The 26,993-nt window shown below is 38.7% G+C and overlaps 1 protein-coding gene across 2 annotated transcripts in view; it reads left to right on the top strand.

The window, feature by feature from the left end:
* The window catches only part of Ankrd13c (ankyrin repeat domain 13C), a 50,004-nt gene that overhangs the window by 14,787 nt on the left and 8,224 nt on the right, over positions 1–26,993 (top strand). For both annotated transcript variants that reach the window (XM_087897456.1, XM_048453724.3), the window contains 7 exons: positions 2,136–2,240; positions 7,051–7,136; positions 8,026–8,071; positions 10,296–10,362; positions 13,569–13,713; positions 19,851–19,982; positions 22,782–22,943. In XM_087897456.1, the coding sequence (XP_087753582.1) occupies positions 2,136–2,240; positions 7,051–7,136; positions 8,026–8,071; positions 10,296–10,362; positions 13,569–13,713; positions 19,851–19,982; positions 22,782–22,943 (743 nt within the window). The remainder of the gene's footprint in view (positions 1–2,135; positions 2,241–7,050; positions 7,137–8,025; positions 8,072–10,295; positions 10,363–13,568; positions 13,714–19,850; positions 19,983–22,781; positions 22,944–26,993) is intronic.

The following is a 26,993-nucleotide window of genomic DNA, read 5'->3' as shown; positions in this document are numbered from 1 at the left end:
ACGGAGAGCTTTTCCTCTGTCCAGTACACTGGATGGTGTAACCTGCTTCTCTGGTTGCATCACTTGTCTGGCAGTAAATTATTTTCTGAAAAGAGCTCACCCCTTCCTTCCATGTGTTCTGACCATTTCCCTCATCCCTGTCCCTGGCTCTAGTGCTCCTCTTTGAACTGCATAGTTTTCTAGCAGTATATGTGGATCTGTGTGTCCTTAGGACCCATGATGAACACTTAGTTTGCTATCAGTGTATTAAAAAAGAATCTATTTTTTGAGCCAATTGTACTATGTAGCCCTGGCTGGCCTGGAATTCACTATGGTAGACCAAGCTGGCCTGGAACTCATAGGCATCCATCTGCCTCTGTGAGAATATTGGGGTTAAAAGGGCAAGCCACCACATTCTGCAAAATAATCAGTCTTCCATATCACATGTTCTCACATACTTTGAACAGACTTTCTTCAATGTCTTTGAGAAATGAAATGTCTATATTTAATTTATGTTATTCTAATGAAGTTCTCTGCTATTGTCGTTCCTTCTATCACCAAGAATAATGCTGAAGTAAAGCCATTTAGCTCACCCCATCATGTGACTGTAACATTTTTATCTCCTTCACAGTAGTTGGTACATTTATTAAAAATTGGTTTACTTGTCTTCCTCGTAGAATAAAAGTTCTGGTAATAAGACCTTATCTTCCTTCACTTCTGTTTTCAGTATCTAGTAGTTAGGAATGACTGGGGATGCAGCTTGGGGATGGGATGCTTGCCTAGCACATGCTTACCACTTCCACCACTAAAAAAATACGTAAATAGACATCTAGTAACTGCTTAGTTAAGTATTTAATGGGTGTGTGTGTGTGCAACCACTAAGACTAGCAGAGTAATGATCCATGGGAGAAAAGAAGATAGTTCAGTTTAGCATCACTCAGCCTGTATTGGTTCAGACTTTGAGAGTCTGACCACAGGTAGCTTATTAGACATATACAATTTGGAAAAAAAGTTTCCTGGTAATAATTAATTCAAACGTGTGTGCACAACAGTGTTTAAGATGACTACATTGAAACTCATTGTATAGAGCAAGCCAGGCAGTGGTGGTGTACACCTTTAATCCCAGCACTTGGGAGGCAGAGGCAGGCGGATCTCAGTGAGTTTGAGGCCAGCCTGGTCGACATAGTGAGTTTCAGGACAACCAGAGCTGTTACACAGAGAAACCCTGTCTCGAAAAACAAACAAACAAAAAAATCCAAGTGATATCATCCATAAAGATAGGTTCCATAAATAGTCTCGGGGAGGAAATTGCTTTAAATTGACCCTTACATACAAAGAGATAAAGGTCTACTATGGTAGCCATTTTTTTTAAAAAAATGATTTATGAAGTATACAGTGTATTGCGTGCATGTATTGCTGACACCCAATAAGAGGGCACCAGATCTCATTATAGATAGTTGTAAGCGACCATGTGGTTGCCGAGAATTGAACTCAGTACCTCTGGTAGAGCAGCCAGCCAGTGCTCTTAATCTCTGAGCCATCTCTTCAGCTCTCAGTGTGCTTTATTTTGAAAACACTTTTTTTCCCTCAAATAAAGAATTAACATTTCATTGAAATGACAGGAATGTAAATTCTTCTTTGGATCTTTCTGGGTTTTAGATATTTTCTTGTTTGTTTTTGTTTTGAGACAGGGTTTTACCATGTAGCCCTGGCTGGTCTGAAACTCAGTGTGCAGATCAGGCTAGCCTTCAGACAACTCTAGAGAAATCCACCTGCCTCTGCTTCTGCCTCCCAAGTGCTTAGATTAAAAGCATGTACCACTGTGCTCAGCTGAATTGTAGATATTTATATAAAATAACTCTTGAGGTTCATAGGTTAGCTTGTAGTCTTTGGAAACTCGCTTCAAATATTCTTTGGAGACAGAAAACAATACTTTATTTTTAGAGAGAATCCAATTTATTTTTAGCTAGGTTGGGTACCTTTGAATCTGGGGAATTTGATTATATACATGGGAGTTTATAAGTTACTAATTATACATAGAATGGCATTACTTCACAAATGTAGTAATCTGATTTCTTGAACTTTTGCATAACACTCATATTTAAATATTCTAAAAATTGCATGTCTGATAATTATTACTAATTTTTATGTTGCAGAATGTGCACATTTACTGTTGGCTCACAACGCTCCCGTAAAGGTGAAAAATGCTCAGGGATGGAGCCCTCTGGCGGAAGCCATCAGCTATGGAGACAGACAGATGAGTAAGCAGTGCTTTAGAAATACAGATTGATATGCTGAGGTAGTTTTTATGTGGTTTGACTTCTACTCAGTAGTCTGCAAACCTACACGTGAATTATCCATAACTTGGGAATACTTGAACATTGAGCAACAGGAAGAGTTGAGTCGTGTGGGAAAGCCTGCTCATGTCCTCCTTTGAAGCTTTCAATAGTTGTGGTGCTAAGGCTGTTTACTTTTTGAAGTCAAGAATCAGTTGTCTTTTCTGGCAAATTATTATTTCTGCTTAACTATTGATTTGGTGCTAACAGCAGTTACCTACTTTCAGTGAATGTAGACTTTCCTGAAAGCTAAGAACTGTGCTGTCTCTTAGTTTAGTCTCTCAGCCATTATGTTTCTATTATCTTGGAACTCTTTGAAGGGGTCTCTACATTTTTCCACACCTGTTAAATTCAGGGCCTGTCTTAATCTGCTAAGATATAGTCAGGGCTAAAGGTGAATGCTTTCCCCTTCTGTGCCTGCTAGATCCCTCAGTCAGAGTGGCCCTGAGTTGGCACAGTGACTGTACCCTTCTCATTCATTATACCTGACTCTTGGGTGAGTTCCTGACTGGAGTGGGGGGGGAGGGTAATTACCCACCCCTGGGTCAGGCTTGATCGTCTTCACTTTTATTGTTTTACATGGGTGTCTTCTTTGAACTGCTGCTGCTGCTGCTTAGGCATTAAAGCCTCCCCGGAGCTCCTTAGCATACAATTTTACTATTTTTTTCCCTTAGCTACAGATACCACTAAAGTCCAGTTTGGTGAACCAATGAGTTTTATTGTTACTCCTTATAGGAATATGGGTGAGGGGTTACTTAAGGAGCAGAAATGACCCAAAAGACAGCTGCATCACCAGAGTCCCCCCCACCCCCACCCCACAGCTCCCAAAGCTTAGAACTTGGAGCACACAGTCTGCAGGCAGGTCAACAGGTTGGAGAGTGTCTTTTCCAGGTGTCTCAGTTGTTCTAAACCTCTTCTAGGCAGCTCAGCTGGTTTCTGTTTCTTCCAGGAAGAGATTGGCAGGTTAAGAGTTGTCTTTGCAGCTTTGCTTGTCTGAGTTGTCTTTTTTTTTTTTTAAAGATTTATTTATTTATTATATACACAGTGTTCTGTCTGCATGTATTCCTACAGGCCAGAGAGGGCACCAGATCTCATTCTAGATGGTTGTGAGCCACTATATGGTTGCTGGGAATTGAACTCAGGACCTCTGGAAGAGCAGCCAGAGCTCTTAACCTCTGAGCCATCTCTTCAGCCTCCATCTGAGAATCTTCTTTGCAGCTTGACTTAGCTAGATATGAGAGGAACTCTCAGCTTTTATTACTTACTCTTAGAGTGAATCTGGTCAATTTCAGGGACTTTCTGAAGCTATTCTGAGTTGTTAAAAAAATTTCCTGCAGGATGGAATGTTTTAATCTTCAAAGAAACTGTTACACAACAACCATCATGCCTGATAAACAGATCACATTTTTGCAGGCTTTAATCTGGATGATTGGAAGCAATTATCTGGATTTAATCTGGATGACTGGTACTATTATTACTTCATAGTTCATGTGGGAAAATCAATTAAAAACAGCTTTGTAGAAAAATCATGTTTATTGAAGAATTATGTAGCATTGTATACTTTCAGACTGCTGTGTGGACTCAGTCTTCTGTGCTAAGTTTTAGATTTTTCTGGAAACTTTCTTGGGATTTAGTTGTGTGTAATCCACATTTTACATATGTGAGTTGCCTGAATTGCTTGGACAACTTTGAATGATGAGCCTGTATTTGACTGTAAAATGTAATATGTGATGTGACTTCTATGGAATTTTAACAGCAAAATTGTTATGTGGTATTTTTTGTTACATATTGACAGTTGTCCTTTGAACAAAATCAGAAACCCCTATGAGATCAAGAAACAGGCCTCAGCATAGAATTATTTCAGGGGACAAAGGTAAAGTGTACATATTAAAGGACTAAGGATGGAGTAGTAGCTTGTCTGAAGGACTTTCTTTGATTTTTTTTTTGAAGGGAAACTAGTGAGGACTTTGAGATTTCCAAGGATTTTTTATTCACAGTAAAAATATGTGTAAAGCCATGTAACATGAGGGGGCCTGCTTGTTGGGATTTCTGTCCTTCCTAGTACCCCACAGCTGGCAAGCCCCAAAGAAAATCACACTGAGATCTCCTTAAGATATAAAACTGATTGGCCCATTAGGTCAGTCTTCTTATTAGCTCTTGTAGCTTATATTAACCCATTATTCTTACCTATGTTAGCACACATGGCTTGCTACCTTTCACAGCAGAGCAGGTCACATGTTGCTTCTTTGGTGGTCTGGGCTGGACTGGGAGGAATGGGCTTCCTCCTTCCCAGCATTCTCCTGTCCCCATCGCCCCGCCTCTACTTCCTGTCTGGTTTACCCACCTATACTTCCTGCCTGGCCAATCAGCATTTATTTAAAACATGACTGACAGAATACAGACAATTCTCCCACACCAAAGCCACTTTGTGCATTAAAGAAAATAAGGCATGATTCTTGGTCATTTTGAGCTTGTCATCTGTGACGAGAGCCAGGAAATATTTCTTAATGGAAAGCCAATTTCAGGACATCTCCATATTCAATTTTATATTTCACTATAACCTATCACATAAATATTTAACTTTCAATAACCCAGCACATAGAAGGTAGAGGCAGGAGTTTGTAAGTTTCAAGCTAGTTTGTACTTCTTGTCAGGTCCTACCTTATGAATAACCCAAACAACAAAATGAAGTGAAAGCTCAAATATTTAACTTAATTGAACCAATGGTATTTATTTAGAAATGTCAGTGTGAAGTTGTATTTGTGATGTTGTTTAAGGAGATGGCTTTTAATTCTTTATTTAGGCCAGGCAGTGGTGGTAAACACCTTTAACCCCAGTACTTGGGAGGCAGAGGCAGTCTACTCAGAGTAACCCTGTCTCGAAAAACCAAAAACAAACAAACAAATAAATAAACAAAGTCTTCATTTAGTTGCATTATCTTGAAATTTTCTATGGCATAGATGATTACATTTTTGGGGAGAATCAGAAAATTTATTATAAATTGTTAGCAAAAGCTATGTAATTGTCTTTTTAATTTAATTTCTGCTAATTTTGCTAATGTTTTGTGCTATAGAACAAGCAGTCAGGACTAGGAATGTAGCTCAGTTGATAGACTATATAATATTCATGAAGCCCTGAGTTTGATTTCCAGCACTTTGTAAAACTGAGCATTTGAGCACCCGGGAAGTGGAGGCATGAGGATCAGAAGTTAAGGTCATTGTCTGTTACATAGTGAGTTCTAGGCTGCCCAGGTCTCCGAAAAACAAAAAAATGGGAAAGGAAAAGAAAAAACAAAATCAGATAATGCTAAACCACTATTAGTATTATCAGGGACCATTTAGTTTCACTTTAAGATATCAAGGTTATGTTGGTTTTCTCCCTTAAAGTGTTTACCTGGTGAGCAATGATGGCCTAGGGAGAAAATGAATATAACTATTTCATCTTAACCTGTGTCCCAAAGTTCCCAGCCTTTTCTGATGTAGACAGCTATGGCTTGTCCTGTTTTCTGGTTGTCTTTGGTCTCTAGGCTTGTTTATAGTTTGTGTCATGGAATACTGATTTTATGGTACTTTTGAGTATTCTGTTGGGCACTGTCAAATTTTTGGCATACCAGAGTCTACTGATTTGCCATCTACCCAGACCTGAGTTTTCTATTTTTTTAAGAGAGGAGAATTTTATTGTGTGTGACACATTTTCAGAGCGCTCCAGTTGTGTATTTAGCACACTTTTAATTAATTATCTGGTATTCTTAGTGTTTGTATTAACTTTGTGAGATCTTGTTATGGGTGTGTTGTTTCCAGATTTTTGTTTGTTTGTTTTTGTTTTTCAAGACAGGGTTTCTCTATGTACCTTTGGAGCCTATCCTAGAACTTGCTCTTGTAGACCAGGTTGGCTTTGAACGTACAGAGATCCACCTGCCTCTGCTGGGATTAAATGAGCGTGCCACCACCACCTGACTTGTTTTCAGATTTTTATCTCTACTAAAGATTTACTCAGTTAATCTGTCAATAGATGACTAAAAAAGGCAAAGATAAATTGAGACTATATTAGGATTTCTTTCCCACTAATCAAGTTCTTCTTAAAAGTTTTGTGTTGGGGGCTGGAGAGAGATCTCAGCAGGTAAGAGCTCCTGGTGCTCTTTTAGAGGACCTGTCCCTCATATGGCTGGCTCACAGATGCCTATTACTCCAATTCTAGGGGATCCAACACTTTTCTGGCCTCCTCTGTGCACACAGCACAACACACACACACACACACACACACACACACACACACTCCTCACATACACATAAATAAGAAAATCTTATAAAAAGTTTCATATTTGGGAGTTTTATTTATTGCTACTCGGATTTTTAAAATTTCACAACTTTTATTTCTTTTTAAAGAAAGAAGAAAGAAAAGGAACGAGGGCCAGCAGGATGACTTAGTGTGTAAAGGCACTTGCCACCTAGCAGTTGAAGCTTGTGTTGAGTTCAACACACAGAACCCATATCAAGGTAGAAGGAGAGAAATGGCTCCACAGAGTTGCCTATGACTTTTGCATACATATTTTATATCCATATACACCACACATTATACAAGGTGCACTCACATGTTGTATGTTCGCACACACACTTCCCAGTAATATAATGCAAATTTTAAAAAGTTTAAAAAGCAGTGACATTCATTGTAGAAAATTAACAATTATAGAAAAAATAAGGAAAAATACTAATCAGTTATTTTCTTTAAACTTCAGTCACAGCTCTTCTAAGGAAACTCAAGCAGCAATCTAGGGAGAGTGTTGGAGAAAAACGACCTCGGTTATTAAAAGCCCTAAAAGAGGTAAGCTAGGCTTCTTTGCCGATTCTTTACTTAAACAGTAACTATAAGTGTAGGTTTAAAAAGCATTTAAGATGTGCATGTGTAAGTATGTGTAGATACGTAGAGTACCCAAGGAGTCTGAGGGCATTGAAACTGGAGTTACAGGCAGTTGTGAGCTGTTCAACATGGGTGCTGGGGACTGAACTTGGTCTTTATTTGCAGGACTTCTGAGCCTCTCTTCAGCCCTTTAAGCAGTCTTTTAAAGTGCAGTTAAATTCCTCCCCAGTTAAGTAAGGATCAGTAAATGGTGAAAGTCATTTTTAAATCAAGTAATTGAAATAAAATTCTGGGGTTATAATGTGTGATTGTGTTATTGGTAGAAACATTAGAAACTTATTTTCATTGAACTGGGACGATGTTACTATGTTTAGTAAACTAGACAAGTGCTCTAGAAGAGGTATGTCGTGGTATCATGGTTGATAGCCACATCCTGAGGCTGCTGCTCTACGAAGGTATTTTGACAGTTTGTTTTTTCTTTTTTTGTCTTTTGTTTGTTTGGTTTTTCCATACAGGGTTTCATTATGTAGCCCTGTCTGTCCTGGGAAGTTCTTTGTAAACCAGGCTGACCTCACAGAGACCTGCCTGCCTCTGTCTCCAGAGTGCTGGGATTAAAGGTGTGCATCACTACTGCCTGGCTAGTTTCATTCTTTTCAAACTCTAAACATAAGAAATAGAATAATCTTTCATTTCTCCTCTAGTCTTTAGATCTTAAATGATATCAGGTATTTTTCAGGGAGTGCAAAATGATAAGTATCAGAGCTTGTAACTAAACTAAAGTTTATATAAAACTTTAAGTTTATATAAAGTTAATATAATTATATTTAATAATTTTTCATATTTTATTTCTCAGCTAGGTGATTTTTACCTAGAGCTTCACTGGGATTTTCAAAGCTGGGGTAAGAGTGCTATGTCTTGTTATAAAATATGGCTTTATAGAAATGTTAGCATGACATATTTGATACTTATTTAGAGAAAATGTCTATTGTATTTAGCATAGTCATTGTAAACCTACGAGTAACATTCCATTTCCTGTTAGAGAAGCAGCTCTCAAAATTCTAGTTTTTAAGATGGAAAATTAACTTAAAATAAGTTATGTATTATTGGGCCAGGTGGCACACTGGAACTTGCTCTGTAGACTAAGATGACCTCGAACTCACAGAGATCTGTCTGTCCCTGCCTCCTTTGTGCTTGGATTAAAGGCATTCGTCACCACTACCCAGCTTAATTTTATTTTTATTAAAGATTTAATACTTAATACAATAAACATATTTTTGTTGGTATCTGAGTTAACATTTGTGTTATAAAGTTACCTAAATGATTAGTGGTATTTATCCCTAAAATAATTATTGAAGCCATACAGTGACAAAACTGTGAAGTATATTCCATTTTATATAATTGTATGCAGTTTGGAAGTTAAATAATATTTATATATGTTTTATTTGTATGCTGTAATCATATTCTATAATACATAGTACATTTTGTTATTACTATACATAACTAGGTCATTCTAGATCTTACTAAAAACTATTTATAGTGTCATTTTATTTGTGTTTTAATAAAGAAAGCCTGCCAGAAGATCAGAGTCCAAAGCTAGCCACACTAGTCAGCCATACCAGCACTAGAGAGAAATATAAGGGGGATGAGACAGGAACTCTCTTTTCAGTCTGAAGATTTTGTACAGGTAAGAAGTCTTTAGTGATTTGGCTGCTTTGCTTCTCTGATCTTAAACCCCAATATCTGTCTCTGGGTCTTTATTATCTGTGCTACATCTATTCAGAAGTAGTAGAAAAATAATAGACATTTTACAGTTTGGAGGTCATGGAAGATTGATAAACAACTTAATTTGAAGAGTTACATTCTGACATTGAAACCCTTTAATGCAAATTACACTTTCACAGTGCATTGGGTGTGCACACTTACCTTAGGTCATCACTCAGTGCAGCTGAGAGTCTGGGAGATGCTCAGCTGGTAAAGCGCCTGCTTTTCAAGCATAGGACCCGAGTTCTGTTTCTTTGCTGGATGCAGCAGTGCATGCTTGTTATCCCACGCAAAGAGGTAGAGGTAGGAGGGTCCAGAGATTTGACATTCTAGCCAAATTGATGATCTCCTACTTCAGTGAGAGACCCTGTCTCACCATCAGCCTTTGACCTTTACATGCGTGCACACCTAGGAGGATAGAAGTTGGTGGGCAAATGGTGTGGTTTCTCTGTTTATACAGGCTCTTATACAGGCAGTCAGCCTAAGAGCAAGGGTACGTATTTGGGATTCAAACTTAAATTTAGTGGCCTCATTTCAAAGATCTTGCTTAAATGTTACTTTTCTGCTATTTTTTCCAAATGATATTTAAGGGATCTAGTAGATAAGACCCATGATCACTTGTTTACTATTGAATAACGTTTAGTGACCTCAGGGTGTGTTTTTCATTTGTATATCACACAGCAGCCTGAAGTGGATGGAGTTAGCTACTCTTGGAAGTGGGTGGTCTTAATAAATAAAACCTGGAGTTGGATATTAGGGAGTGAAAGCTGAAGGATCAGAGAAGCACTGCGGTCTGCCCCTAGACTTTACTTTTGCCAGCGCTCAGACCAAAGGGGTGAAGATCCTGTCCTAGACGGCAACTGTCCTTATCAGACCTCACACTGCACGACCCTTGTCTCCTCCCACCTTCTTTCCTCTCCACCAGCCAATCACTCCTGTCTCCACCTCCCTAGTGCTAAGATCAATCACTTTTGCGAGAGCTCTGTTTCTCTTTTAGACAGAGTCAATCTTGTGTAGCTCAGGGTGGTCTTGAACTCACAGAGATCCCTTTGCCTGTCTTCCGAGTGCTGGGATTAAAGGTTTGCGCCACCACTCCCTGTCCTCTAGTAGCTTAGCTTCACACTCTGATCTTCAGGCAAGCTTTATTTGTTAAATCACAAAATAATACTACAGGACAGGGTTAAGGGCATACCTAGTAAAGTAAATTGACTCCTCAGTTGAGCAATTTTTGAATGGGAGATACTATCTTAAAGACAATTATCAACATTTGGTGAGTCAGTAAAATGTTTGCTCTGCTGTTTTTTTTTTAAATTGCAAATATCTTAGACTTTACTGTTTAACTTTTTGTTTCTAAAATTGCAGTGCCTTTGCTTTCCCGAATTCTGCCTTCTGATGCCTGTAAAATATACAAGCAAGGTATCAACATCAGGTGAGGTGATGTGCTTTGTGTTTTGAGTAAAAGAAAGCTAAATCTGGAGGAAACCTTTTTGGCAGTCATAGTTTGCTTGTCTTTAGTAACTTAACATACTGTAATATATTCAGATACTTTACTCATGTAAGACCTGTTGCAGATAAGGAATCCTCCTGGAGTTATGAGCTTGTCATCTAAGTAGACTCTAGCACCAGGGAAGGTCATGCTGCAATGCTTCTCTGGTCTTGGGTTGCATTAGGAATAAGGACACTTCAGGAAGACCCCACCCACGTCTTGCCTTTTCCTCTGTGTCTTCCACACCCTTTGTTTCCCTCTTTTCTGTCCATACATCTACCCATTCCCTGCTCCTGTCTTCAGTCTTCTTTCCATTTCAGTCAACATGTTAAGGATGAATTTTTTGTTTGGTTTTTGGTTTTTTGAGACAGGGTTTCTTTGTAGTTCTCACTGTCGTGGGACTAACTTTGTACACCAGTCTGGCCTCAAGAGATCCGCCTGCCTCTGCCTCCTGAGAGCTGGGATTAAAGGCATGTACCACCACCGCCCAGCTGTTAAGGATGGTTTTAATTTTCTTCTGTTCCTTTCCTTTCATAACTATGATTGATAATTAAATTTATGAGAAGTAAATGTATTTTACTAATTGTAAAATTTTACTTTTGTCATTGCTTATATTTTTAGCTTACTAATATAGCAATTTTTAAAATTGTATATTTACAGATTAATACTAATAAATATTCTAATTTGTATATCTATACATGGTCATAGATATATGTATGAAGTGTATATATGTAGATAGCCTTCTATATCTATCTCTATTTCTCCAGTTTATTAAAAATGTTTTGAGGTGTTTTTTGTTTGTTTGTTTGTTTGTTTTTTGACAGGGTTTCTCTATAACTTTGGAGCCTGTCCTGGAACTAGCTCTTTTAGACCAGACTGGCCTCAAACTCACAGAGATCTCCCTGTCTCTGCCTCCTGAGTGCTGGGATTAAAGGTGTGTGCCACCACTGCCTGGCTGAGGGTTTTTTTTTTTTATATACACTTTTCATTTATAGGTGAGAAAGCTCAGAGAAATTGAATAATTTTTAAATATCATTTTATGTCTTAGTTGTATTTGATTCTTGTTTATTCAGAAACAACTATTTTAAAATTTGTTTCACATTTATGTGTGACTATTCTCAGCAAATGATGTGAAGGCTGAATACTTTTCCTGTGTGTGTGAAGTTCTGAACTTGATCAACAACACTGGGGGTGTGGGGACAAAAATGGGAATGATGGAAAGCACGTTACTAACTAAACTGTGAAGATGCTGACTTGGGTGAGAGTCTGACAGGAGGATTGTGGTAGAAGTTGAAGGGTGAGAGCAAGCAGTTCAGGGAAATCCCGGGCATGGGACTTCCTCCAGCCTTAGGCTGAAGAAGTGGCACAGAACAATGCTGAGGCTGGATTGGCAAAGGTTTTCTCCTCCTAGATTATAAGACTTTATTTAAAAAGGAAAATTGACATCTAGTAAATATTTTAATGTTTTAAGATAGTCCTTCTAAGCATTACTCTAGAGGAAGCTGAATTATAAAATATTAACAGAGGAATCTGTAGAATTTATGCTTATCTTATGTTATCCAAGTCATTGCTGGAAATATGGTCAAAGAGGAATATGAACTTCAGTAGACAAAAGAGTGAGCACCATCATTAGATTAGTAGCTCTCTCACTCTGGGAGTGGGATGACTCTTGATAGCTGTGCTAAGGAGTTTCTGAGATTAAAGACTGTTGAGCAGCTGGTAAGTGATCTTGGACTAGTAACATATAATATAATATAATATAATATAATATAATATAATATAATATAATATAATATAATATAATATAATATATATAAAATATAAGACTTGAATACTTGAAGGGGGTGGTAAACTCTTTAATCCCAGTATTTCCCAAGTAATGATCTGTAGAATGTCAAGAGACTGCCCCAGTCAGCCAGACTGATTCTATCAGTAACCAAACGTGTGGTAGAGATTGACTTCTGCCCTAGCTTAATTTCTATTGCTGTGATAAGAATATCTTGGCTGGGGCTGAATTGATAGCTCAGTGTTTAAGCACACATATTGCTTTTTCAGAAGAACAAAAAGTTCAAGTCCCAGCACCACATCAGATGGCTCATAATCACCTGTAATTCTAGCTCCAGGCTCATCCAGTACCCCTGGCCTCTGAATACCTGCACTCCTATGCACATACCCCACACAGACACACACATATAATTTAAAATAATAGAAATAAATACAACTTTATCAAGAAAAAAAAGAATACCCTGAAAACAGCAGCTTAGGAGGGAAAGAATTTATTTTAGTTACAATTGTAGGGAATAGCCCATTATTGCAAGGAAGTCCCAGTGGTAGAAGGTTGAAACAGCCACTCATACAACAAGGGCAAAGAGAAATGTATATGTGCTTAGAATTAAGCTACGTCCTCTGCTCTTAGACAGTTGAGGGCCTAAAACCAGAGAATGGTGCCTCCCAGTTCAGGATGGGTCTTCTCAGATCCATTTAGGCAATCAAGACAGTTCCTCATCGACATTCCTATAGGCCAACCTGATTTAGACAATTCTTCCCAGGTGATTCTAGATTGTGTCAGGTTGATAACTAAAACTGATCCTTAGATTCCACAAGGCTTTCAGGCTGTGGTAATATTGTTTAAAAAGACAGTGGTTGGCTGAATCTGGGAAGCTCAACAAAAAAGGCCAAGAGTTTTGTCATAGGTAGACACAATTGGTAAGTGTGAAAGGCAGACAAAGGTTTGCATATGTGATTAGGTGTAGATACAGTTATAATCAGAGTGGTGTTCTTGGTGCCTCCCTGAGTAGTGTGCTGAGCTAGAGACATGGTCTTGAAGAGGTCTCCTTTTTTGCCTTGCCTGTGGAGGTACAGCACAGGGAATGAAAAAGCAGTGGTGCAGGATGGGGGATAGTACTGCCATGGGGACCTTTTTCTTTCTTGCTTGGTTAACTAAATGCTCAGAAAAGGGAAATTTGGATAATAGAGTATGTATTCAAATAATATTTTAATAACATTTTAAATTTAGTTTTTAAGCTATAATTTCTAAGTTAGGCTATGATATTAACATCTTAGTTTGAGTTTAGGAGGCACAAAACTTACGAAATTATTAATAAAGTTTTATCAAATTTTGTCTGTTTTTACCTGTCCATCTTTTATAGGCTTGACACAACTCTTATAGACTTTACTGACATGAAGTGCCAACGAGGGGATCTAAGCTTCATCTTCAATGGGGATGCTGCACCCTCTGAGTCTTTTGTAGTATTAGACAATGAACAAAAAGTTTATCAGCGAATACATCATGAGGTGAGCATGTATTACTAATATTTCAGTAAAGGGTTAAAAATGTGCATTTAGCAAACCCTTTGTAGAATTGCTTTATTTAAAGCATAAAGTGTAATTGATACAGTTAATTCTCAAAGCTGTCATTCTTTCTTGCACCCTTCCTCTTCCTCGTCATCTTGTTTCACCTTGAGAGTTCAGTTGCTCCCTGGGCCTGTGACCTTGGTTCTAGTTTTCACTGGCCCTGTGAGCTGCTGTTGTCACTGACTTCTGCACAGCATCAGAACACAAGCCCTGCCTGCTTTCCACCTCTTCCCGCTGGCCACACTGTCTGCTGCCTCATTTTCTTCTTTTCCTCTAAACAAGAGGTCTCTCAACATCCGCATGCCACCAAGTCCCACAGATAGTTTCTGTGTTTCTTTGAGGTAGGAAAGACTCTTGAGCTCAAGTGCTTCTCATGCTTCAGCCTCCTGCGTGTGCTGTGATGATTTTCGAGTTCTTCCCTTTAGGTTACTTTGTTTTGTGCATTCCCCATCATGTTGCTGCTTCTTCACTTACCATCTTAGATTGGACTTTATAGTCGATGTTGTATGTGCACTAATGCAATAGTTTGCCAACTCATACCCAGAAATGCAGATTTACAGGATAAAAGAAGGAAAAAGAAGAAAAGGTTTTCTTTGGAGAGGAGTGAAGTGAGTGAGTGAAGTCAGGAACAAGCTACTAGGAAAAAAAGTGAGTGAGTGTTAAGGCCTTGGAGCCAGAAGTTACCTCACAATCTGATGCAGTCGGCAACAGAGGGTCACAGATATTTAAATAAGGTACTGATCTGACCAAATTTTTTCCCCCATCACCTGCTCCCAGAGTTGCCTTCCCTCTCAGCCTCCTCCATTATACATGGAATAACTGCTAGGAGCTACCAGGTGCTGTGGGTAACAGTGTGCAATAACAGTCACTCTAGGTTTCTGACCCTTCGTCGGGTTATAATCTAAGTGCTCTACAGCTTTTTATGCCACAAGTAACCTATACAAATTAGTATCTATCTCATAGATTAGGAAACTGATGCTTATAGGTGGTAGGTGACAACTCCAGTATTACCCGGTGTCTGAGATGAATTGGAGAGAAATTGGAGACAACGAAATTATGTGAGAAATTTTAGTTATTCATTGAGGAATGATGATACTAGGATTGTGTGGTAAATTAAGCTACATACTGTATAAAAAAACCACGTAACTCATTGTTTTCCTCAAAACTGCTTCCTACTTTCTCTCTTTGGGTGAATGGTATCATTATCTTACAAACCGAGAAATTATTTTTGACATCTTTTCTCACACTCCATGATTCTGATTGGAGAATGTGCCCGCTCATCTCTTTCCTTGACGCCATTATGTCAGCATTTATGTTCATCCCACTGTTTCTAGAATTTAGATTTTTAATATCTCTCCTTTGAATTATTTTAAAGCCTTATATGTGATCTTCCTGGCTCCTTTTCTGTCTGTTTTTAATTCTACATTGAACTTTGAAAATAAGGTCACGGCCCCTTTTTATTGAGACTGCATCACTTGAAGGCAACATTGCTGCGACTCCGTTGGCTTCCTTCGTGCAGCCTTAGTTCCACTCACTCTCAGGCTTTCTGACTTGCTGTTTTAGATAACCCTCATAGTAAACCTGGGGTATCCACATGTGTCAGGTCATTTAAGGCTTCCTTTTTGTTTTTGGCGTTTCTATTTCCTGGACCCGAAAGGCCCTTTTTGCATCCTTATATCCAAGGGCACCAACTTAGTGTTTATTTTTCTGTGCCAAGTGACCATTGCATTTATGTTCTTTTTTTGTTCTAATTTAAAAAGTATTTTTACTATTTTATATGTATGGGTGTTTTGCCTGCGTGTATGTTTGGGTATCCAGATGTGTTCCTGTAGTATGAGGGCCGGCTTGTTGGGGTTTCCGTCCTGCCCGGTGCCCCACAGCAAATCCCAAAGAGAAATCACACACAAGACTCCATAATATTATAAACTGATTGGCCCATTAGGTCAGGCTACTTATTAGCTCTTATAACTTATCTTAACCCATTATTCTCATCTATGTTAGCCATATGGCTTGGTACCTTTTTCAGCTGGGCAGGTTACATCCTGTCTCTTCGGTGGTCTGCGAAGGAGTGGCTGAGGGGGCTTCCTGTGTCCCAGAATACTCCAGTCTCTTTGCTCCACCCCTACTTCCTGTCTGGCTTTCCCGCCTGTACTGCCTGCCTGGCCATTCAGCGTTTTATTAAAATATGATTGACAGAATACAGACAATTCTCCCACACCATGTTCCTGGTTCCTTTAGAATCCAGACAAGTGTGTTGGATCCCCTAGAACTAGAGTTACAGATGGCTATGAACTGCCTGCCATGTGGGTTCTGGGTATGGAACTCTGGTCCTCTGCAAGAGTAGCCAGTGTTGCTATATTTATGCTGTTACTATATCTCACTTCAGGTACCAGCTGTAATTTAGTTGATAGGAGTGTTGGTCAGCAGCTTAGGGCCTTGGGTTTAATCACATAAAACAGAATGATTGTTTAAAAAAAAAAAAGTGAACCACAATCAATCAAAATATAGTTGTGGATCCCATTCCCAACAGAAACATCTACAAGACCCTCCCTTACTGAAGGCTCGGGGATGTTGTGGAAGGAGGAGTGGAAAAGCAGAAAGTCCCAGAGTTTCAGAGAGTTTGATATAGCATTCTTTCTGCTAGGAATGTCAGAAGATCAAAAAAGGTTTAGCATTCTGATTACTTAAAAATGAGCTATACAAAGACAGTGTCAAGTGATTCTGAAAACACACGTACCAGTAGCATATTCCCTGGCCATTATCTACAATGATAATTTTAAGGTGTTATTTTATTATGTTCTGGCACTAAAATATGTTATTGTTAATTTACAAGTTAATAGTGAAATATTTCTTAGAATGCTCTAATAAACCATAAAATCATTACAGCCATATATATCCTGAAAGCTGATTTTCCAGCCATTGGATGAAAAAAGCTATGGAATCATTAAGGTGACACCTGATCAATAGATTATTATGACACCAATGGACTATTACGAAGTGGGTAGCTAGTCTTTGCCTCTGAAGAGTAAAATTTGTTTCTCTGATCCTTAGTCTATCACTTTCTCTGTTGGTTGTTTAAAGAGCAGACTCAGTCCAAATATGCTCCCACGAGCTGTATGCTTTGCCTTTCCCCACCATAAGCAGTGAAATCATGAAACCATGGACTGAAACTACCGAAATTGTGAGTCAACCCAAAATTTTCCTGCTTGTAAAATGTTTCTCTCAGGGATTTTGTTATAGTAAAGTAAATGTAAAATAAAAACTCATTTGCTAGAATGTTAGAAATATATTTTAAAACCATATCAAGTAATGCAGTAAAGTTGCAAAGATTCACTTAGGATGCTTTTAATCAGTAAAATGTAATAAATTTTATGGACAAATGCAAAAAATCCAAACAAACATATGCAATCCCAGCATTTGCCAGTATGAGGCAGGAAGATCAGGAGTTAAAGCTACTTAGCAAGTTTGAGGCAGCCTGGGCTGTCTATTTCTTTAAAACAAAACAAAACAAAAATCTAAAACTTTGTTTATTATGTCCCATCCCTATCCCCAACCTTTTTTTACCTCCCTCTCTATTTGGTGAATCTTCCTGAAGGCAATGAGGTTCTTTTAGTTGTATCATCTGGTAGCTAATACAACATTTACACCATAGATTGAAAGACTGTTAAAGAATCTGGGACATATTGGGACTTTTTAGATACACTCTTGATCTGGACAGAACATTACAACCACGTAGTGTGTTGTAAGCCAGGCACAGTCTGAGTAAGTGAGTACAGCCATGTTCAGTGCAACTCAGTGTAAAAAGGCTGCAACTGAATTTGACTTGCTAACTGCAGACTGCTGATGTAGATAATTTGACCTCTTTGTGTAAGTGGCATCTGTAGGCAGTTCGACACACAGACACAGCACTAAAAGAGAAGCAGAAATGAGCCAGTAGAGCGAGTGTTAGCTGACATAGGTATTGTGGTTACCAGAGCAGTGATGCTTAGGATTGTGTGTGTGTCCTTCGGTGAGGTATTTGAGTGGTGATGCCCAGGGTTAATATATATGGATGTGTCCTTGTTCATGATTCTGAAGATGCAGGGAAATTTGATTTTGAACAGCAGTTCTTAGAATAGGAATACAGTAGGTCCTCCTATTTGTAGATTAGTGTGGTGTTTATGTTGTCTGAAATAATGGTGTTAATGTCATGTGAGGGTGCATGTAGGCGATGTTAGACATCATGCCATTTTGTGGCAGACACTAGAGCATCTCAGGTTCCAGAATCAAGCTCTTGGAAATACTAAGAGAGGAAACCAGTTGTTTTTTGTAATATGCAAACATAAGCAATGATTGCTTATTAAATGCTTATTGATAAAAATATAATTAACAGCAGATCTCTTTCAGTGATGGGTCCTTGCTTTACAGATAGATTTCTGTTCCTAAAGTTTGTTTGAACACACAGAAAAAGGGTTTACAGTGTTCAGTACCCAAGATGACCTATTAAAAAGTTTGAAGTGGAATATTTCATGTTCTTCTCAACCTATTGAACCAAAATATTTCTTTAGAAAACTGTTCAGTATTTGTGTTACCCAGGAATCCCCTTTCACTCATTATACATTAGCAGTAATGTCAGGGTTTTGCACCCTTTGTTTGTAAGGGTGGTGACGATGGTGTTGGTATAGTTCCAGGCTGTTGGTGCTGATTGCTGTGAACTCAGTGACACAGGCACAGTGATACCCCATTGAATAGAAAATACCCATCTGCCTGTAACCATTGCTGTCTTTGGACAGCCTTCATTCCCTGCTCTCTATCTAATAGGAGTTTGTTTGTTTTTATGAGAGAGAACCTCTTTGTATTTCTCCAGCTTCCCAGCATGTGGTTTTCTGTCCTAGAAACAAGTGCAGAGATTAGCTATGTGAGTCTGGTGACCTGAGGTCAGTCCCTAGAACCTATGTGAAGATAGAACACACCTGATAGTTGTTCTTTGACCTCTATGTATACATCATGACATACGTTTCCCCCATCTCCACATGCACATCATGCATCTACAAATGCATAGAAAAATGGTTTAAAAGAAAAAAAGACAGAGCTTAAGCAAGACTGTTGGTAAGTTTTAGAAGTCATATTTATGACTTTTCTAATAAGTTTTGAGGAAAACACCATGTTAACTCTGGCTGGGTACTTGCTATGGAGACCAGGATGGCCTTCAACTTACAGATCTTCCTGCCTCTCAAGTGCTGGAATAAAAGTTGTCCACCACAGCTAGCTCCCTTGTTCTACTTAGAAATTATTGAAAAAGAGGCCAGGCAGTGGTGGTGCACAGCTTTTATCTCAGCACTCTTGAGGCAGAGGCTGGAGGACCTCTGTGAGCTTGAGGCCATCCTGGTCTACAGAGCAAGTTCCAGGATAGGCTCCAAAGCTACAGAAAAACCCTGTCTTGAAGAGAAAAAAAAAAAAAAGAAGAAAGAAATTAAATATTGAGAAAGACTCAGATAACAGTGATGGATTTTTTTTTAAAAGATTTATTTATTTGTTATGTATACAGTGTTCTGGTGCCAGCAGGCCAGAAGAGGGCATCGGATCCAAATCTCACTACAGATGGGAGCCACCGTGTGGTTGCTGGGAATTGAACTCAGGACCTCTGGAAGAGCAGGCAGGGCTCTTAACCCCTGAGCCATTTCACCAGCCCCTGGATTTTTTTTTTAATATTAGCAATAACTAAAGGCCAATTTATCTGCATATAAAGTAAATAAAACCTCTGTATAGGATTTGTCTCAAGTCTTTCTATTTGATTCTTAAAAGCATTTTTAAAAGTTGTTTCACAGCCATATAGTTCTATAATGAGTAACAGTGAGTTTATTACTTATTTATATAATAATGTGAAAATGCTATATTTCATTTGCCATGGTTTAAAAGATTCATAATTAATCATAATTCCTAGTTACTAGAGAAGATATCAGACATGAAATGTAAACATCTAGTTTTAGAATAAGTAACACTTCACATTATCTAGAAACTATATTTTTTGTCTTTTGAAACTTGTTACATCTTTGAAGGAAACCCAGATTCTGATATTAACTTTTTCCCCAACTTAGGAGTCCGAGATGGAAACAGAAGAAGAAGTTGATATTTTAATGAGCAGTGACATTTATTCTGCAACTTTATCAACCAAATCGATTTCTTTCACACGTGCCCAAACTGGATGGCTTTTTCGGGAAGATAAAACAGTATGTAAAAATACAGATTTTTTTTTTTAAGTTTTAAAAAATTGATATCTAATATCACCAAAATAATGATGAAAATATAGGAATTATCTTTTAGGCTGATCTTTCCTCTCTTTTGAATTCACATAAGTAGTTAGAATTCTTAGTTACATCGTTTGCATGTATTTTTGGAAAAGCCCAGAGGGAAAGTATAGTTCATCTGAACTCTGTTGTCTGCCCTCTCATAAGGGGAGTTTGCACGTTTCCATTCCTTTTCTAGTGGTTTGTGTATAAGAGGCCTGTGAAGAGATGCACACTTGAATTTATTTTGCTGGGTCTTTTCTTCATCCTTTAGAGCTCCTGTATCTTATGTCTGTTCATATTAAGCTTACATCTCTACAAACTATGGTGAATTTAAATCTCAGTGGAAGTTTCTATACTTCCCGTCACATCCGTCAGCAAGAGGCAACATATGAACTACCTAAAATTATGCTAAGAATGTTTCACCTGGCATGGCCTGTAATGGAATGTTGAGCCAGGAGGTTCAGGTTTGAAACTGACCTGAGTTATGTAATTATGAATGAAATGGAAAATGAAACATTTTAATCAATAAATAATTATTTGTAAATTAATGAAATAAATAACTATAAATGTAACAATAAGAGCTGTATCAGGTAAGGGGCGAAGATTTAATGTTTTTTTTTTTAGATAACATTTTATTGAATATAGTAAGTGAATGTTTTCACATTGGAGAAACAAAGCTTACATTCACTTAAAACTGTAACTCAAAGGAGATAGCAATGAAGGCTGTTGAGGATAAATGAGGTAATGTATGAGAGAAAAGGGAAGAAAAGGAGAGGATGGCATATGGGCTTTCTTGCTTTAAGGGATTGGCTTGTGTACTTTTGGGAATTTGTAGGTCTGAACTGTTACAGCCGACTGGATGTTGATGGGGAGAGTTACTACCATCTGGAATCAGAAATCTATGCCTAGGATATCAAGGTTTTTGTATTGCAGTTTTAAAGAAGAATTATTTTTTCTTCTAGAATCCTTATGTTTTCTGTTAAGGCTCAGGAGACTGAATGAGACCCACACAGTTTATAGAGGGATATCTATTTTTCCAGAGCCTGTTAATTCAGTGATAATTGTATTAAAAATGCCACCACAGCAGCATGTTGACCATCACAAAATTAAATACCATATATAAATAACCTCATATATGAAGCCAGAAGACTCTAGTGACCACTATCTATAATCCTGGCCCTCCTGCAGACCTTTTTAGCATTTCTCACACATAAATATATATCTGTAAATAATGTGTAGTGTTTTGTCCTGATACTAATATAATGGTGGCTAAGGCTTTGGACCTGGCTGTTTCATGAGTGTGTGGTGGGAGCCTCTACTTCTCACATAAGTGCTGCTTACTTGTTAGCAGTTTGTGTGTTACATAGTAAAGTAAGCATACTACAACTTTTTCCTACAGCCTTAGTGTTAGCACATGTTTCTGCCATTTTCTCCATTGTAACTGAATTCATTCATTTCCCTCATGCCTTTGTAGTGTCAGTACAGGCAGCAGGAATGATACAGCATGGTACAGCAGTGGCTGGGTCATGAGTAGCATTTAGATTTGATAAATGCTGCTTCTTTATATGGTCACAAGACCTGTTTGTTAATCACCTCCCTGGCATACAGAAGTCTACCTCTGAGCCCTCAAAGCCTATTTGGCAACAATTGGCACTTAGGACTCAAGGATGTGGGTCCAGTTATTGCAGTGCATTTGTTGCTTTGAAGTCTTACTTGTCTGTGCTCTGTTCTTCTGGACAGCATTAGACGGATCACTTCAAGAGAAGATAAAAATTGAAACTGCTGTCCACCTAGTGTTACCACTAAGCAGCCAAAAACTCTTGAACAGCGGCTAGGTGACCTTCTTAAGTCTTTGACAGGTAAGGAGGGAGTCAGTTTGCCATGGTTCCCATTTTGTAGGTAGAAACGGGTGCAAAATGCTTGGCTTCCTGGTCACTTTTAAGGAGGTACGGAAGCACTGGAGGTGCGCTGTACATATAGTTTTGGAATACCAGGGCACATCAAGGTGGAATAGTCAATCTGGACATAGGTGGAAATGGGAAGCTGGGTCAAGTAAGTTTATAATAAGTAGATAGTTTTACACGGGTCTGTGTGGGTGTTAGAGGTGCGGGTCAGCGTCGGATTATACTTGAGACTTCATCGGAAAGAACTGCCCGCTTTCTTCATGCTGCCTTTTTTGTCATTTGAGTTTTTGCGCCTGCATCTATAATTTAAACATTTAAATGTATTAGTGAGCAAAGCTACTCTTTTTTTTCCCCCTTTTTTAAATCAGCGAGTAGCCGTAACTTGAAGTTTTATCCTGTCAGAGATCAGAGAGGGTCTAGTGTGGCATGGACTATAGATTTTAATTCTGCTTTTCTATCTATAAAATGGGAACAGTGTTACCCCTGACCCCTCCTTGTTACTCAGATTTGACTCTTTAGTAAGGTTCTCAGATTGTTTTGTGCTACTTGGGAGTAGGTAGTGAATGAACACCGTTCATGCTTCTGTTCAGACTGCCTAAGTTGCAGGTTAATTAGCAAACATCTTTTGTACTTTAAATTTCCCTTTGTGTTTGGAAATGAATGATTGTATATTTAACTTCTGAAAATATTTGATGATTTCACATATTAGCAGAATATTTAGTTTTATCAACATGGTACATGTTTATGGAGAACTTTATGATCTCAACACTTTTTTAAAAACCTGAGATCAACCTTCCTTTAAACTGTCATTTTGGAATATTTGATTTTGTTTTAGGAAAGAGTAGGAAACTTTTTGGCAGACTTTTATCTGGTGAATGGACTTGTTCTAGAATCAAGGAAAAGAAGAGAGCACCTCAGCGAGGAGGACATTTTGCGGAATAAGGCCATCATGGAGAGCCTGAGTAAAGGTGGGAGCCTGACGGAGCAGAACTTTGAGGTGCGCTTCTACTCCCTTTGTCTACCGTGTATCTTTATTGTCTTTGATGCTTATGAATAGACGGTGGGGGGAGACTTTTGGTATTTTTTGAATCTGTACTCTATGTTTGGGTATTCATTAGTCAATAGACTAAAGCCATTTTGTAAGCATGAAAGCTGGTGTTAATTCTTATTCCGTATCCTGTTGCCTGCTGCCTTTAAGATCCAGCTCAGGTCCACCACTTTATAGGTCACCTCTAGCCTGTCCAGCCTGGGAACTGTGTAGTCAGCTTCTGCTTGTTGAAACACTGGTGCAGTGAGTGTGGGGTCAGGCAGGATGGGGAAAGGCCAGACGTGTGTGTCAGATCAGGACTGGAGTTCTGCTTGATAGGGGTTCTGGGGTCCAAACTGTGATCCTCTGAAGATCAGCAAGTGCTTCTGATTTCTGAGCCATCTCTTCTAGGTTCTAAGATTTTATTTTCTTCCAGCCATTCCCTCTGTCAGTATCTGCAGATGTTAACTTACTCTCTAAACAGGAGAGTACGGATCCTTTGAAAAAGAATGGAATTAGTCCAGTAGATCATGGGCACCTTTTTTAGTGTCTGAATAAGATTGATTGAAAGCAACCAAAGCACATCTCACACATAGTGACAGTCATCTTCTACTCTGGGAAGCAGCAGTCCCAGAGCTGGGCATGTGTTTGTAAGCATTTGTGCATGTGTGAGTGCTGGAACGGCAGTCAGGACGATTGGAAGCTACAGTCAGAGCAAAGTGACCAGATTTCCTTAGAATTAGTGTGATAGACTAGATTTAAAAATGGATTTTGTTGTGATGGTGGCTATTGCTACCCCTGTTTAATATTGGGGCTGAATACATGGAACACTATCAAACAGAAGAAATTAATGGGCTGTTTGCCAGTTAGCTCTGATGAGCCGATTGCTGCATAAATGTATGTAAAAAACTATCTGGTGTTAAGTCTACAGACCCGACTGATGCCTATTCAAATGGAGACAACTTGATTTTTGTATGATAACATGAAATGTATTCTAATGTATTTGAATTGCTTAAGGGCTCTTTAAATGACATTTTAAGAAGCTGTAATTTTTCAAATTCGAAATTAAAATATAGTTTACTGGATGTAACTATAGACTAGAACAGAATAATATGCATGAAGTACATAGACTTAGTCAGAAATTAAAGGAAGCCCTTGTGAACTATAGGCTTATTTTGGCTCTGGCATAGTGGAGCAGATGTTGGCTTAATTTCTGGTGCTGTGAATGTCTGCTGAAGGCAGATCATAGTGGGACAGGAAAAACACAGTTTTGTGGGGTTTCTTTTTCTTTTATTTTCTTTCTTTTCTTTCTTTCTTTCTTTTTTTTTTTTTGAAACAGGATCTTCTGTTTTTCCTAAGTAGGAGAAACAGATTTCTCCCCAGATTTCTGATCCTCCTGCTTCAGCTTTGTGGCTGTGCACACCAAACTCAGTTAAGAACCTCTATTCTTGGTGAATATCTAAGTTAGTTTGTCAATTTCTAATGTAAGTGTATGTGAGGCTTTTGATGATTGTGACATTGAATTTATAGATAAATCCATTACTATATAAAACGCTTCTTGAAGTTTTGTTTATATTTATATGTATGTGTTGCTGGGTCTAGAACTTGGGGCTTTGTGTGCACCACGGCTTTTGGCTAGTCCCAGCTACCAGTGCTCTCCCATTATCTAGCTCCTTCGCAGCAGCTCCTGTTTTCTATAGGCTGTCATAAAGGATGGGTCTTTCTTTTGCATGGTCACTGCTAGTTTAAAGCAAGGATCTGGCCTTTCCAGGCATTTGTAAAGTCTCTAGCAGGCTGCTAAAACAAGCCACAGTTTACCAACCCCAGTTCTTAGTGGGACATATCCCTTTGACGGGGACATACTAACCTGCTAAAACAAGCCACAGTTTACCAACCCCAGTTCTTAGTGGGACATATCCCTTTGATGGGGACATACTAATAGAAACGGGGTGGGGGTGGGCCAGGTGGCATGTGCTCTTGGGGGATGGAGGCAGAAGCAGCAGGAGCTCAAGGTTATCTTGGGTACATAGTGAATTTGAGGCCAGTTTGGGCTACCCAAGGTCTGTCCTTGAAATAACTCAGAACAAAAGTTCTTTCCTTCTTTAACCAAAGTGTAGTGGTGTTCCTCTTGACTGTCATTCACCTTATTTCTCCCTAGCAGTTTTCAGTTTGCACTGCCTCTCCCTAGTTTAGTTACTATTACTGGCCCATCCTACAGTGATCGAAAGTCATATTTAACAGGCATTGAAATTTGACCTTAAAGACAGTCAACAGGTAACTCCTTGTGTTATTTCTCCTTATGCTGCTTCCTGCCATAGTTGAAATAAATACATCGATTCACATTCTTCACGGTAATTCTCCTTGCTTTAAAAATTATTATAAGCTGGGCAGTTGTGCACACCTTTAATTAAATCACTTGGGAGGCAGAGGCAAGTGAATCTCTTGAGTTCGAGGCTAGCCTGGTCTAAAGAACAAGCTTTTGGACAGGTAGGACTACATTGAGGGACCCCCCCATCTCCAAAAACAAAACCATAAAGGTGGAACCCTCCACAAGTCTGTAGAGCTGCTTTCTGTGGTTTTATTTGACCTGTGATTGGTTTTTTTGTTTGTTTGTTTTTAAGAATTTATTTTGTTTACAGTGTTTTGTCTGCCTGTGTGCCTGCAGGCCAGAAGAGGGCACCAGATTTCATTACAGATGGTTGTGAGCCACCATGTAATTGCTGGGAATTGAACTCAGGAAGAACAATCAGTGTTCTTAACCTCTGAGCCGTCTCTCCAACTTGTGTTTTTTGTTTTGTTTTGTTTTTTGAACTGACATAGTGCTGTGCATTTATAACTCAGGCACTTGGGAGACTATTGCTGGAGGCTCTTTTGAACCCAGGCATTTGGGTTGTGAGAACCCTGCAGGAAAATTCAGCCCTGTACCCTCAACAGTATGAATAGACCCGGTCTTGTATTTTTGTTTGTCTTTTTCCCTGTTTGGGACAGTCTCAAGTAGTTCAGAATGGCCTTGAGGATGACCTTGGTCCTTGTGCATCCATTTCATCCATTTCCCAGACATCTAGGCCTTTCTAGTGACTATGACTCTTAGGTGTTTTTCCTGCTGAATTGCTTGTTGATATTTTTTTTTCTTCTGCTGCATTAAATTTTTTGAAGCAAGTATGTGCGTATCTGTCTGTGCTTCTGTATCTAGCATAGTTCCTGGAAGAATTTTAGATAAGTGAAGCAGTGAAGAAGAGGTAGTTACTTGATGCCATTATTAATAAATATGTGTGTTGATGCTTAAATTGTCAGGGACTACCTTGGGATTGTCGTCATTGTTATGTAGAAGAAGCTAAACAGATTTGCTGTTCTGTGAGGTGTGCTAGCACGCTTTCTATCACGAAACACTCCGACCCCAGTTCATTATCTTGGGATGCAGTTTTGTTTGGGTCCAGTGTGTCCAAGCCATTGACATCTTACTCAGTTGAGAAAGCACAAAAACAAAGCAGCAAGAAATTTTATTTAGAGACAGTAATAGAGACTGAAAGGAGCAGTGGCCTACTTGAGCTAGAGTACCCAGGAGTCACAGATAGTGTTTGGAGCTTTCTTTTAATGAGTCTGTGAAGAGGGTAAATTGGTGGCTAGAGGAGCGGTATGATGGTTTTTGTTTTGCTTGAGTTACCTGTGTTTGTACTTTACGATGATGTATCTGATCTTAAGTGTTTTGCATGTCTAATCATGCATTGGCTTCAGATAGCAAATAAATTTTTTTCCCAAAAAATTCACTCAGGAGCAGTGGTGGCATAAATCTTTAATTCCAGGACTCAGGAGGCAGAGGCAGGCAGATCTCTATGAATTTGAAGCCAACCTGGTCTATAAGAGCTAGTTCCAGGACAGGCTCAAAAAAAAAAAAAAAAAAAAAAAAAAAAACTACAGAGAAATCCTGTCTTGAAAAAACAACAAAACAAAACAAAAAGCCTCACAAAAAGTTCCCTCAATGACAGTTTGTTTACTGTTCATTATCAAGCTGAATATATT

This window comes from Myodes glareolus, chromosome 17 (assembly GCF_982192425.1).
Source record: "Myodes glareolus chromosome 17, mMyoGla1.1, whole genome shotgun sequence".
NCBI classification, from domain to species: domain Eukaryota; kingdom Metazoa; phylum Chordata; class Mammalia; order Rodentia; family Cricetidae; genus Myodes; species Myodes glareolus.
The sequence above is the reverse complement of the archived record's forward strand: the minus strand, read 5'-3'. Positions and strand labels throughout refer to the sequence as shown.